This window comes from Geosmithia morbida, assembly GCF_012550715.1.
Source record: "Geosmithia morbida isolate 1262 chromosome Unknown scaffold_6, whole genome shotgun sequence".
In the NCBI taxonomy this organism is placed as follows: Eukaryota; Fungi; Ascomycota; class Sordariomycetes; order Hypocreales; family Bionectriaceae; genus Geosmithia; species Geosmithia morbida.
Window position 1 is genome coordinate 259,913 of NW_023336193.1, and position 10,762 is coordinate 270,674.

Genomic DNA, 10,762 nt, shown 5'->3' on the forward strand with positions numbered 1-10,762 from the left:
GACTCTTGTCTACATACCAATACCACTTTGTCTACCAGTGATACATGCATGACACCACTTGTCTACATGATGATAATAATAATACTCGATACCCCTTGTCTATAATAGAATCACACTTGTCTACGTACCGCACTTGTCTTTATATCAAGCACCATTTCAATCACATGTTTTCACAGTGGATGCACATATGCACATCCCATAAGGACCTCTTTTTTTTTGTTTCGTCGATTTCTTTCAATTGCCAAGTGTTGATGGACAAGAAAAAACATACACCAATGGTACATATGAAAACATTTAATATGCCAAACGTTCAATTCTTCCCCCCCCCCCTTTTTTTTTTCGATTCATCCTCATCAAAAAGAAAAAAAAAGAAAAACATCAAATGAGACAGATAGAACCTTTTTGCATCAGATAGGAAAGAAGAGAGAGAGAGGGGAGGAACCCGTTAAACCGAAATCGGCTTAGCAGGCCTGAGCGGTCCCTTTCTCGGCTCATCACCCTTGTCGATACGATACTTGAGCTTGACGCCCATGGCGGCCAGCTCTACGTCGAGATATTTGAGGGCGCCGGGCACGACGATCTGGGTGGTGTCGTCGCCGCCGACCCACGAGTGACCCTGACCGTCCTCCCAGATCTCGCCCTGGATCTCGGTGAGGTCGATGCCGGCGCCGGCGTCGAGTCGGACGGCGCAGCCGCGGCAGCGGACGGTCTGCGGGGCGCTGCGCTTCCTGGACGAGGACGAGGACGACGGGCCGCCGAACTGGGAGACGGTGGGCTGGACGGACAGGAAGGACCCGCAGCGGCGGCAGATCCACGACCGCGTGTAGTCGGAGCAGTTGAGCAGGCGGTCCTGGAGGAGGAAGGCCGTGCCGTGGGCCAGGAGGGCGTCGCGCTCCATCTCTCCGACTCGGATACCTCCTCCGCGCTTGCGGCCCTTGATGGGCTGGCCCGTCGTCGGCACCACCGGTCCCGTCGTGCGCACCTGGAACTTGTCGTTGACCATGTGGCGCAGACGCTGGTAGTACACGACGCCGATGTAGATGTCCGCGCCCAGCTCCTCGCCCGTGATGCCCGAGTACATGGGCTCGTTCCCGTGGTAGCTGTACCCGGCCTTGACCAGCTGGTGCCCAAAGTACTCGGCCGCCGTGTTCTCCTCGCTGAAGCGGAAGGGCGTCGAGTCCTGGGCCAGGCCGTGCAGCGCGCCGGCCTTGCCGGCCAGCGACTCGACGAACATGCCGATCGTCATGCGCGACGGGAACGCGTGCGGGTTGATGATGATGTCCGGCTGTATCCCCGACTCCGAGAACGGCATGTCCACCGCCGGCCACTTCTGGGACGCCACACCCTTCTGTCCGTGGCGCGACGAGAACTTGTCGCCGATGATGGGCGCGCGCGGCACCCGCAGCTTGAGCGAGATGGTCTGCAGCGGCTCGTTGCCCGTCTCGGCCCCGATCAGCCGCACCTCCTCCACAAAGGCCGTCTCGGCCTCCTTGTACTTCTCGTAGTGCGTCTGCCCGTCCAGGTTGACGAGGTTGCCGTTGTAGTCGGGCGTGACCGTGTGCCAGGCGCACAGGACGTCGCCCTCGCTCACCATCCGCCCGATGTGCGGGAGGCCGTCGTCGTCCAGCATGCCCTGGTACGACGCCGGCACGTGGCTGTGCGGCGCGAACCCGAAGGCCTTGGTCACGCTCTTGCTGGCCTTGGTGCGCGAGTCGTCCTTGAGCGACACCTTCTTGGTCTTGTAGATTGTGCCGTGGCCGAAGCCGCGCTCGTGCGCCGACTTGTTGAGGATCATGGCGTCGTCCATGTCGTATCCCGTGTACGAGATGACGGCCACCACGGCGTTGGTGCCGTTGGGGAAGTTGTCGAAGCCGTACGTGTTGTGCAGCGGGGCGCGCACGATGGGCGTCTGGCCCGTCTGCAGACGGTACGACTTGTTGTCGGTCCGGTGCCGGATGGCGGCGCCGGGCGTGCCCATCGTCTGCTTACCCATCTGGCACTGGTACATGTTGCGCGGCGACTGGTTGAAGTCGGAGAACGGCGTCATGTTGGCCAGGATCGACAGCATGTTGGTCGGGTCGAACTCGACGTGCGTGGACCGGCCCGACTCGATCTCGTGCGGCACCACGGCAATCGTCATGTACGGCTGCTCGTAGGGTCCGACAAAGTCCTCCTCCTGCAGGGGCAGGTACTTGACCGGCCGCACCATGCGTGCCGGGGTCGACGCCATGAAGATGCCGGGGTACGAACCGCCGTGCGAGGGCGGGACGTAGCCGACCTCGAGATGCAGCGGCACGCCGTGGGTGCCCTCGACCTTCCAGTGGCGCAGGCAGTCGGAGATGCGGACCGCCTCCTTGGGCGTGCAGAAGCCCAGGAGCCTCCCGTCGAGGACGACGGGGACGAACTCGTCGGTCGAGGCCGACGACGAAGCCACGACGCCCAGCTCGGCGACCAGGGCGGGCACGCGGCGCGCGTCGGCCGAGTCGGTCATGATCCTGCACTTGTGGGCCAGGTGGTTCAGCAGGCCGCAGGGGGCGCCGTCGGGCGTGTGGACGGGGCACATGAAGCCCCACGACTCGGGCAGCAGCTTGCGCACGGCCGTCGTCTTGAGCTGGGCGAAGAAGGCGCCGCGGTGGACCATGCGAAAGTGGCTGATGAAGCGCAGGAAGTTGAGCTTCTCGGCCACGACGGTGAAGCCGGCCGTCTGCTGCAGGTCCAGGCCCGAGGGACTCTGCAGGTTACCCGTCGACAAGAAGTACTCGAGCAGGGTACCCAGGTTCTCGTTGGCCTTGCGGAAGATCGTGTTGGGGAAGTCCCTGCGCCAGTCCTCCGAGGTGAAGCGCACGGCGGCGTGGCGGCGGAGGTAGTCACGGATGGAGGCGCGGACGCTGACGCTGAGGAACTCGTCGAGGCGCTCCTTGAGGATCTGGCCGTAGAGGAAGCCGCCGAGCAGGATCTCCTGGTGCTGCAGGGCGTCGGGGTTGTCGACGGCGCACTCGCCGGCCACGAGGGCGTACAGCTTGCGGATCATGAGCAGCAGCATGCGGAACTTGTCGGCGTCCTGCTCGGGCGTGACGTCGATGTTGCCGAGGTGGACGAGGACGATGCGGCGCAGGAACTCGGTGCCGACCTCGTAGTCGGTCATGGTCTCGGGCACGCCCAGGACGACGCGGAACTTGGAGCCCAGGAACGCGCGCGTCTCCGACTTGGTGTACAGCTGGTACGTCTTGTACGTGCGCAGCAGCAGCTCGACTCGGTCCGTCAGGAAGACGTTCTCCGACGCCTTGGTCCCCGCTGGGCCCACGAGCGTTTCGAAGATCTCGCCGTCGTTGGTGTCCACCAGCGCCTTGAGGATCATCATGACGGGCACCAGGTACTCGTTCTTGCGCCACGAGAAGCGGAATGTCATGTTGCCGTCGTTGAGGTAGTGCAGCACGTTGGTCTGCGACGTCTCGTCGGGCCGGACGGACCTCATGATGATGCCGTAGGACGAGTATCCCGGTCCTCGGTTCTGGAAGCTAGGGCGGTTGATAGCCATGGGGAAGTTGCGCTTGTTGAGCTGGAGCATGCGGATGATCTTTTCGATTCCGTTGACGATGAAGTAGCCACCCAGCTCCTCGGACTCTTCCTTGCGGTTGACGAGCTGCTGTGGGGAGTTGCTTTCGAGGTGGCAACGGTTGGACTTGGGAGGGGTCAGGTCAGCGTTTTCGTCTTGTCTGGGGAGGTCTCTCTCTGGTTTTTTTTCCTGGTTTTTTCTCGTCCTTCCCGCAGTCTTTGTCCCTCTAGACGTGAGCAGGTATGAGGTCTGGCTGCTGAAAACGTACCTTGAGCATGATCGGCACCTGTCCCAGCTCACGGACAAACTCGACGGGATCTCCCCCATTGATAGAGTACTCGAGCGTGGCCGACAGCCTACCACGGTAGGTGACGTGGCGCTCCCTGCACTCTGCGGGGAGAATCTCCCTGTTCTTGGCGAGCTTGTTTGAGGGCGGCACCTGGGGCCTCTGGAGTGCCACATCCTTGAATCGGATGGTCAGGACATTACGAGACCCCGTGTCCATGGAGTCGTCTCCGTCGAGGAAGGTCTTGGTGCCAATGTCTGCCAGGGCGTGAGCCAGCAGGCTGCCGCCGTGGCTTCCAGAGCCGCCATCGTCACCGCTGCTGAATATGCGGTTGAACGACTCGATGTGAGGGTTGACGGCCTCTTGCAGGGCCGGGTAGGCAGTGTGGTCTGCGGGAGGGTCGCGGAACAGCTTCTCGCGGCGGAGGGTGTTGTACTCGTGATCCCAGCGAGTATCCGTCGGGGCGGTGGCCGACGGGGCCATTGTGAAGGGTCGTAGGGCGAGCAGGGAGGTTGCAGGTATCGTAGAGTTTTCCCGAGGCCGGTATTCTTTTTTTTTTTTTTCTCGTGTCCCTCTCTAGGCTGGGGGGGAAAATGATCACCAAATGTGACGCCGGAGTTGCAAAAGTTAAAAAAAAAAAAGTTCTTGCGATAAGATAAGATCACATGGAATCTTATCGATATAAGTGGGGTCGATTGATAACGGCGGGGTCATGTTGCTGACAGGTACGAATAATGGTTTTATTATTGATACGTAACTGACCTTGAGGATCTGATGCCTCACTACTGCTTTCACCATGGCGGCGAAGGGTGTGAGGTGGAGAAGGAAAGGGACGAACAGGCGAATATCCGGGGGGGGAGCGTATGATTGTCACGATGATTAGTGGACGAAGCTCTCGGCTAAACACGTGTGCATCCTACTACTACTCTCATCAACTGCAGCGGCGGCTACTAGATGCTCGGTTTCTCACTCAGAGCAGTACTATTTCTGTTTTGTCACTAGTACTGCGGCTTATCGCGCATCAGCAGCATGGTCGTTTCAACATCTTAGCCGCCGTTGTCCTCTTAAGTTTTCACGCAGATTACTTTTTCCTCTCTCCTCTCTCTTCTCTTCTCTTCTCGCACGCCACTTCTTGACAAGGGTTCGACAGGATCCAGGGCAGAGTTCTTATGTGAGAGGGAGGGAGTAGAGTGGAGGGGGAGGGGAGGGGAGGAGGGGGAAGGCGATACGCCGTCATTCACATGGCCAGACTTACACCGAGAATGGACACGGCGTAGCAGTGGCCCATCATGTTTCAGTTCCCAAGGTTGCACGTTGACCGTGGATAGTAGTAATCAATAGTAATAGCAGTAGTAGCAGCAGTAACGACACATCTCCACACTCGCAAGTATCAGAGTAATCAAGAGCTCGTATCCCGTATTCTGATAGAGATCCGGCCATCACCAACATGTCGAGTACGAGTCTGAACCCTCTAGTAACAAGTGGTTCGTTGTGGAACAATGACTTCTCCTTCTCTCTCGTTGCCGCCCACCTGTCCCAGCCCCGGTCAACAGATCCTGGAAAAAATAACAGACAAGAAAAAAAAAGGAATTCCTCATCTGCTGACATCTTCCCAAGGGAGTTAGGAACCCCAACCCCGACGAATCATGCTTCCCTTCCTCTCTCTGTGCGTTCTCCTACAGGCTACAGACTGCGATTCTAAACATGAGTAACCCTCCCACATTACCCTTGTCCCGGCTCATGATCAGGTACCCTCCCCCCCCCCCCCCCCCCCCCCCCCCCCTCCCCCCCCGCCGGCAGTGCTACCCCCATCATCCAGACACCCTCTTCATTCCCTCCAAGCACATGCACACTCACTGATGCATGGATCCAGAGTCTCTCGAGCAGCTGGAACAGGCGAAGATGGAGCAAGCGAAGAAGGAAGATGGATGAGCAGTACGTCATGACTTGACATCATCCCTATAGTGAAACGTGCACTACCCTACAGAGGGGTTCAGTCGCCGAGAGTCCTGACCTTCATCCAATGGATGCCCCGCGCGGTCCGATTTAGTGCCCGTCCCAGTGCCCGTCCCAGTGCAGGTGGGTCAAGGTCAAGGTCCGCGGGCCTCTCAGCTGTTGGTAGATTCCCCGCTTGGAAGATGGGATGCGCACATGGTCAGTCAAGACCGGACTCGGCTACTATTACAGGTACCAATACAGTATTACTACAGGTACCACCGCTCCGTATTGCGCTCGTACTACATCTGGAAACGCCTGGCGGCACGCTCGTCTTGAAGAGAGAGAGATTACTGTAGAATGAATAAAATGCTGGAGAGTTACGTCATACTGTAGAACACTGCTACGCAAAACACAATCACAGGCACCACAGGCACCGTTAGACGCAGCACAGCCACAGGCACCCGGCCGCTGCCTGTCTATCCTGCTGGCAATGACCACTGAGCCACCCCGCCATCACTTGCAGCGCTACATGTACATCATAGGTGCCGAGTTATAGCACTCGAACTCCCAATGGTGCAGGCCTGGATGGAACCTCCAGGTCCAGTATTGCCGTGACAGGTAGGCCCGGCCTGCACCGCACGGGCACTGTGACTCCACGGGTACTGTCTATAGCTGCCTATACATGCCGAACGACGTTCACGGCCCACTGACGCCCACAGCCCTCCAGTAGAGCCAGATGCCCCGTGGCCGAGGACAAACAGGACCCAACAGCCCCAGCCCAGTGGTTGCACTCGCCAACTCTACCCTCTAGGTCTAGCCTCCAGGCCACTACCAGCCTTAACACACACGCGCTCTTAACAACACTTTCTCAATACCCGTCAGCGTCACCGGTCGCTACCGCCGCCACCCATGGGCAACCAGAGCTGCCCCTCCTCCTCCTCCTCCTCTTCCATCAATCGTTTCCCATTTCCTCTTGTACGCTCCAACCTCAACCACCCCCCCCCCCCCAGTGTCGCAACAAAATACACACACACACACACACACACACAAACGACATACAACAAAACAGACAAGAAAAAAAAGAAAAAGAAAAAGAAAAGANCCCCCCCCCCCCCCCCCCCCCCCCCCCCTCCCCCCCCGCCGGCAGTGCTACCCCCATCATCCAGACACCCTCTTCATTCCCTCCAAGCACATGCACACTCACTGATGCATGGATCCAGAGTCTCTCGAGCAGCTGGAACAGGCGAAGATGGAGCAAGCGAAGAAGGAAGATGGATGAGCAGTACGTCATGACTTGACATCATCCCTATAGTGAAACGTGCACTACCCTACAGAGGGGTTCAGTCGCCGAGAGTCCTGACCTTCATCCAATGGATGCCCCGCGCGGTCCGATTTAGTGCCCGTCCCAGTGCCCGTCCCAGTGCAGGTGGGTCAAGGTCAAGGTCCGCGGGCCTCTCAGCTGTTGGTAGATTCCCCGCTTGGAAGATGGGATGCGCACATGGTCAGTCAAGACCGGACTCGGCTACTATTACAGGTACCAATACAGTATTACTACAGGTACCACCGCTCCGTATTGCGCTCGTACTACATCTGGAAACGCCTGGCGGCACGCTCGTCTTGAAGAGAGAGAGATTACTGTAGAATGAATAAAATGCTGGAGAGTTACGTCATACTGTAGAACACTGCTACGCAAAACACAATCACAGGCACCACAGGCACCGTTAGACGCAGCACAGCCACAGGCACCCGGCCGCTGCCTGTCTATCCTGCTGGCAATGACCACTGAGCCACCCCGCCATCACTTGCAGCGCTACATGTACATCATAGGTGCCGAGTTATAGCACTCGAACTCCCAATGGTGCAGGCCTGGATGGAACCTCCAGGTCCAGTATTGCCGTGACAGGTAGGCCCGGCCTGCACCGCACGGGCACTGTGACTCCACGGGTACTGTCTATAGCTGCCTATACATGCCGAACGACGTTCACGGCCCACTGACGCCCACAGCCCTCCAGTAGAGCCAGATGCCCCGTGGCCGAGGACAAACAGGACCCAACAGCCCCAGCCCAGTGGTTGCACTCGCCAACTCTACCCTCTAGGTCTAGCCTCCAGGCCACTACCAGCCTTAACACACACGCGCTCTTAACAACACTTTCTCAATACCCGTCAGCGTCACCGGTCGCTACCGCCGCCACCCATGGGCAACCAGAGCTGCCCCTCCTCCTCCTCCTCCTCTTCCATCAATCGTTTCCCATTTCCTCTTGTACGCTTCCTCCTCAAACATCATCTACGCGCCAGTGTCGCAACAAAATACACACACACACACACACACACACAAACGACATACAACAAAACAGACAAGAAAAAAAAGAAAAAGAAAAAGAAAAGAACTGAAGGGGAAAAGTGGAATCCACCCGCAGTCCCTCTCCCGCCGCCATCATCCCCGGGTTGCCGCCAGTCGTACGTCTGTGCATGGGCCATCCAGTCCCTTACCGCTCACCTTTGACAAGGTCCGCCGCCCAACCCTGACCATCCGAGACCTGTCTCGACCTTCCCGCCGCCGCCGTCGCCGCTTTCATCTCCGTTCACATATTCTCTTGAAGACGTGCTCTCTTTGATACCACATATAGCTCCCCTCCCCTCCCCCCGGTCGTCTTGGTTGTCGCCCTTCGTCACCTTACCCGATTATATTTACGAGTTGCAACCCCACCGGGAACCAACAACTCGTATGTGACGATCCTTCCCCCCCCCCCTCTCTTCCTCTTTTTTTTCTCTGCCCGACGCCAGATACAATCTCGACTCTTTTGAGCTTCATCGCACGCACGTGGTTCGAACACCGACGAACCACACCAGTCAAATCGCCTGTCCTTGCCCGCCCGGTACAAAGGAAACAAGACAAAAGGGAGAAGAAAAAGAAAAGCAGACGAGACAGATTGTCTGTTGCACTCTTTGTTCCCGCACGCGCGACGAGGGTTTCTCGCTTCTCTTCATTCTCCCTATCCTCTTTCTTCTTCTTCTTCTTCATTGCTCTTCGTCTGGACCTCTTTCTTTTAGCACCCTCCCCATCAAACCTGTCTGCTGCCGTCTCGATTCGCCGCTGCTTAAGCTTTAGGCCGCTCGTGCCCTCTCACAGAGAAGCTTCGTCCCGATCTGTTATCCGAAATCCAATATACGATTATCGACATGGCTGGCATATTTCGGCGCGTGTACGACTGGCTCTTGAGAACTTTCTGGTAAGTCATTTCGCGCCGTTCGAGGTCCCTGAACCTTGTATCGATTTCGTCCGTCGCCGTCATAGTTCGTTAATAGCTGACAACCAACCAGGTCGCTCGAGATGGAGGTGACAATGGTCGGCTTGCAGAATGCTGGCAAGACATCGCTCCTCAGAGTCCTTGCTGTACGTTGAACATAGTGCTGGCCTCCCAGCTTGCGCCCCGCACCCCACATCCCGCATCCCGCATCCCGCTCCTCGTTCTCAAGTCCAGATACCCCGCAGAAATTTTGGCTGATGCTGACCCATGACCTGTCCTGTAGGGAGGAGAATTCACGCTTGAGTAAGTGCAGCCGTATCACCATGTCGCCATCCCCCACAAACTGGAAACACGAACCGGGGGAGGTGATATGAGCGGTCACCGTTTTGGGATTCCTGATCCGAAGTCCCCGATATGACAAGAGGCTGACGAGTGGTGTTTATTGTAGCTCCATCCCGACTGTGGGTTTCAATATGAAGCGTGTGCAACGGGGACACGTTTCACTCAAATGCTGGGACATTGGTGGCCAGCCCCGGTTCCGCAACATGTGGGAGAGGTACTGTCGCGGCGTGAACGCTATAGTCTTCATTGTCGACATTGCCGATACCGAGCTGATACCTCAGGCCAGGGATGAACTCCACGCCCTTATGAGCAACCATACGCTCATTGGCATTCCTCTCCTGGTCCTGGGTAACAAGTCCGATCTTCCTCACATCATGTCCGTCGATGAGCTGATCGACGTCCTCGAACTCAGCACTGTCAAGGGCCGCGAGGTGTGCTGTTACGGTATCAGTGCCAAGGAGGAGACGAATCTGGAAGCCGTAGTACAGTTTCTGATGAAGTATGCCACCCGTTGACACGGGATTCTTTAGCATCGATTGAACGGTAACGGACGGTAATGGATGGCTGTTTGCTCTTTCTTTTTTTTTTCTCTTTTTCCTCTTCTCTTTTCGTTTATGCTTTGTGCGTGGTGTCTGGGACCTTGACCCCTCCTCTCTTTTCTTGTTTGGGCAGCTGCCCTGATTCCAATAGCCGAAGCGTGGGTTTTTGTAATAGCGTGTTACCGGATCATGACGAGGCGTCGACCGGAGGCGTTTTCCGGAGGGAACCAAAAATGGGACACAGATTTAAGAACGAATAAAGAGGCCGCGACACCGTGGCATGGCCCCGCGGGCAGGATGACGCGGCAGCAAAGAGAGGGTTGGTGGTGGAGATGGTTGACATGGAGCCATGTTTTCGGCATTGGCGCGTGAACGTCATGTATATAGCTTCATGGCCCACGAGTGCAGCCATTTCACGAGGCATCGTCTCCCGGCGGCGATTTCGATTTTATTTTTTTTATCGGAGTCGGATTTGGTGGCTCGCATCGTTTTGGATTATACAAGAAGAGTTGTGGTAGGCTTCGCTCAGATTGCGGGCAGTTAATGATTGACGACTTATGACGACTTCCCACGCGAGGCGTCGAACCTCCTAGTGATCTAATGTCGTTTTCCGTAGTAATTCATTGGGCGCTGAGGGGGGAGAGAGACGCCATTGGTGAATATGAGTGGTTGGCGTGGCGAATACATCGTAGATGGCGTTTGTCTTCACCTGTCACTGTGGATATCAGACGGTCGAATATCACGAGGGATCGGGCGGTAGAGGAAGGAGGCAACGCATCAGTTATGAGGGGGGAATCAGGAGAGCAAAAGGCGATGGCGGGATATACAGCTGGTTAATGAAGAATGCGGTTCT

At 57.0% G+C, this 10,762-nt stretch overlaps 2 protein-coding genes across 2 annotated transcripts; one reads left to right on the forward strand and one right to left on the reverse strand.

Moving 5' to 3' along the window:
* Window positions 1-445: 445 nt before the first annotated feature.
* GMORB2_6554 (uncharacterized protein) lies at window positions 446-4,325 on the reverse strand (the record flags this gene model as incomplete). Its single annotated transcript, XM_035468524.1, has 2 exons — window positions 446-3,682; window positions 3,825-4,325. The coding sequence occupies 2 exons, from the start codon at window positions 4,323-4,325 to the stop codon at window positions 446-448; spliced, it is 3,738 nt and encodes a 1,245-aa protein (XP_035321658.1).
* Window positions 4,326-8,960: 4,635 nt separating this feature from the next.
* Window positions 8,961-9,885, forward strand: GMORB2_6555 (ADP-ribosylation factor-like protein 8; the record flags this gene model as incomplete). The annotated part of the gene is made up of 4 exons (XM_035468525.1): window positions 8,961-9,010; window positions 9,102-9,174; window positions 9,312-9,331; window positions 9,477-9,885. The coding sequence occupies 4 exons, from the start codon at window positions 8,961-8,963 to the stop codon at window positions 9,883-9,885; spliced, it is 552 nt and encodes a 183-aa protein (XP_035321659.1).
* Between the last annotated feature and the right edge of the window lie 877 nt (window positions 9,886-10,762).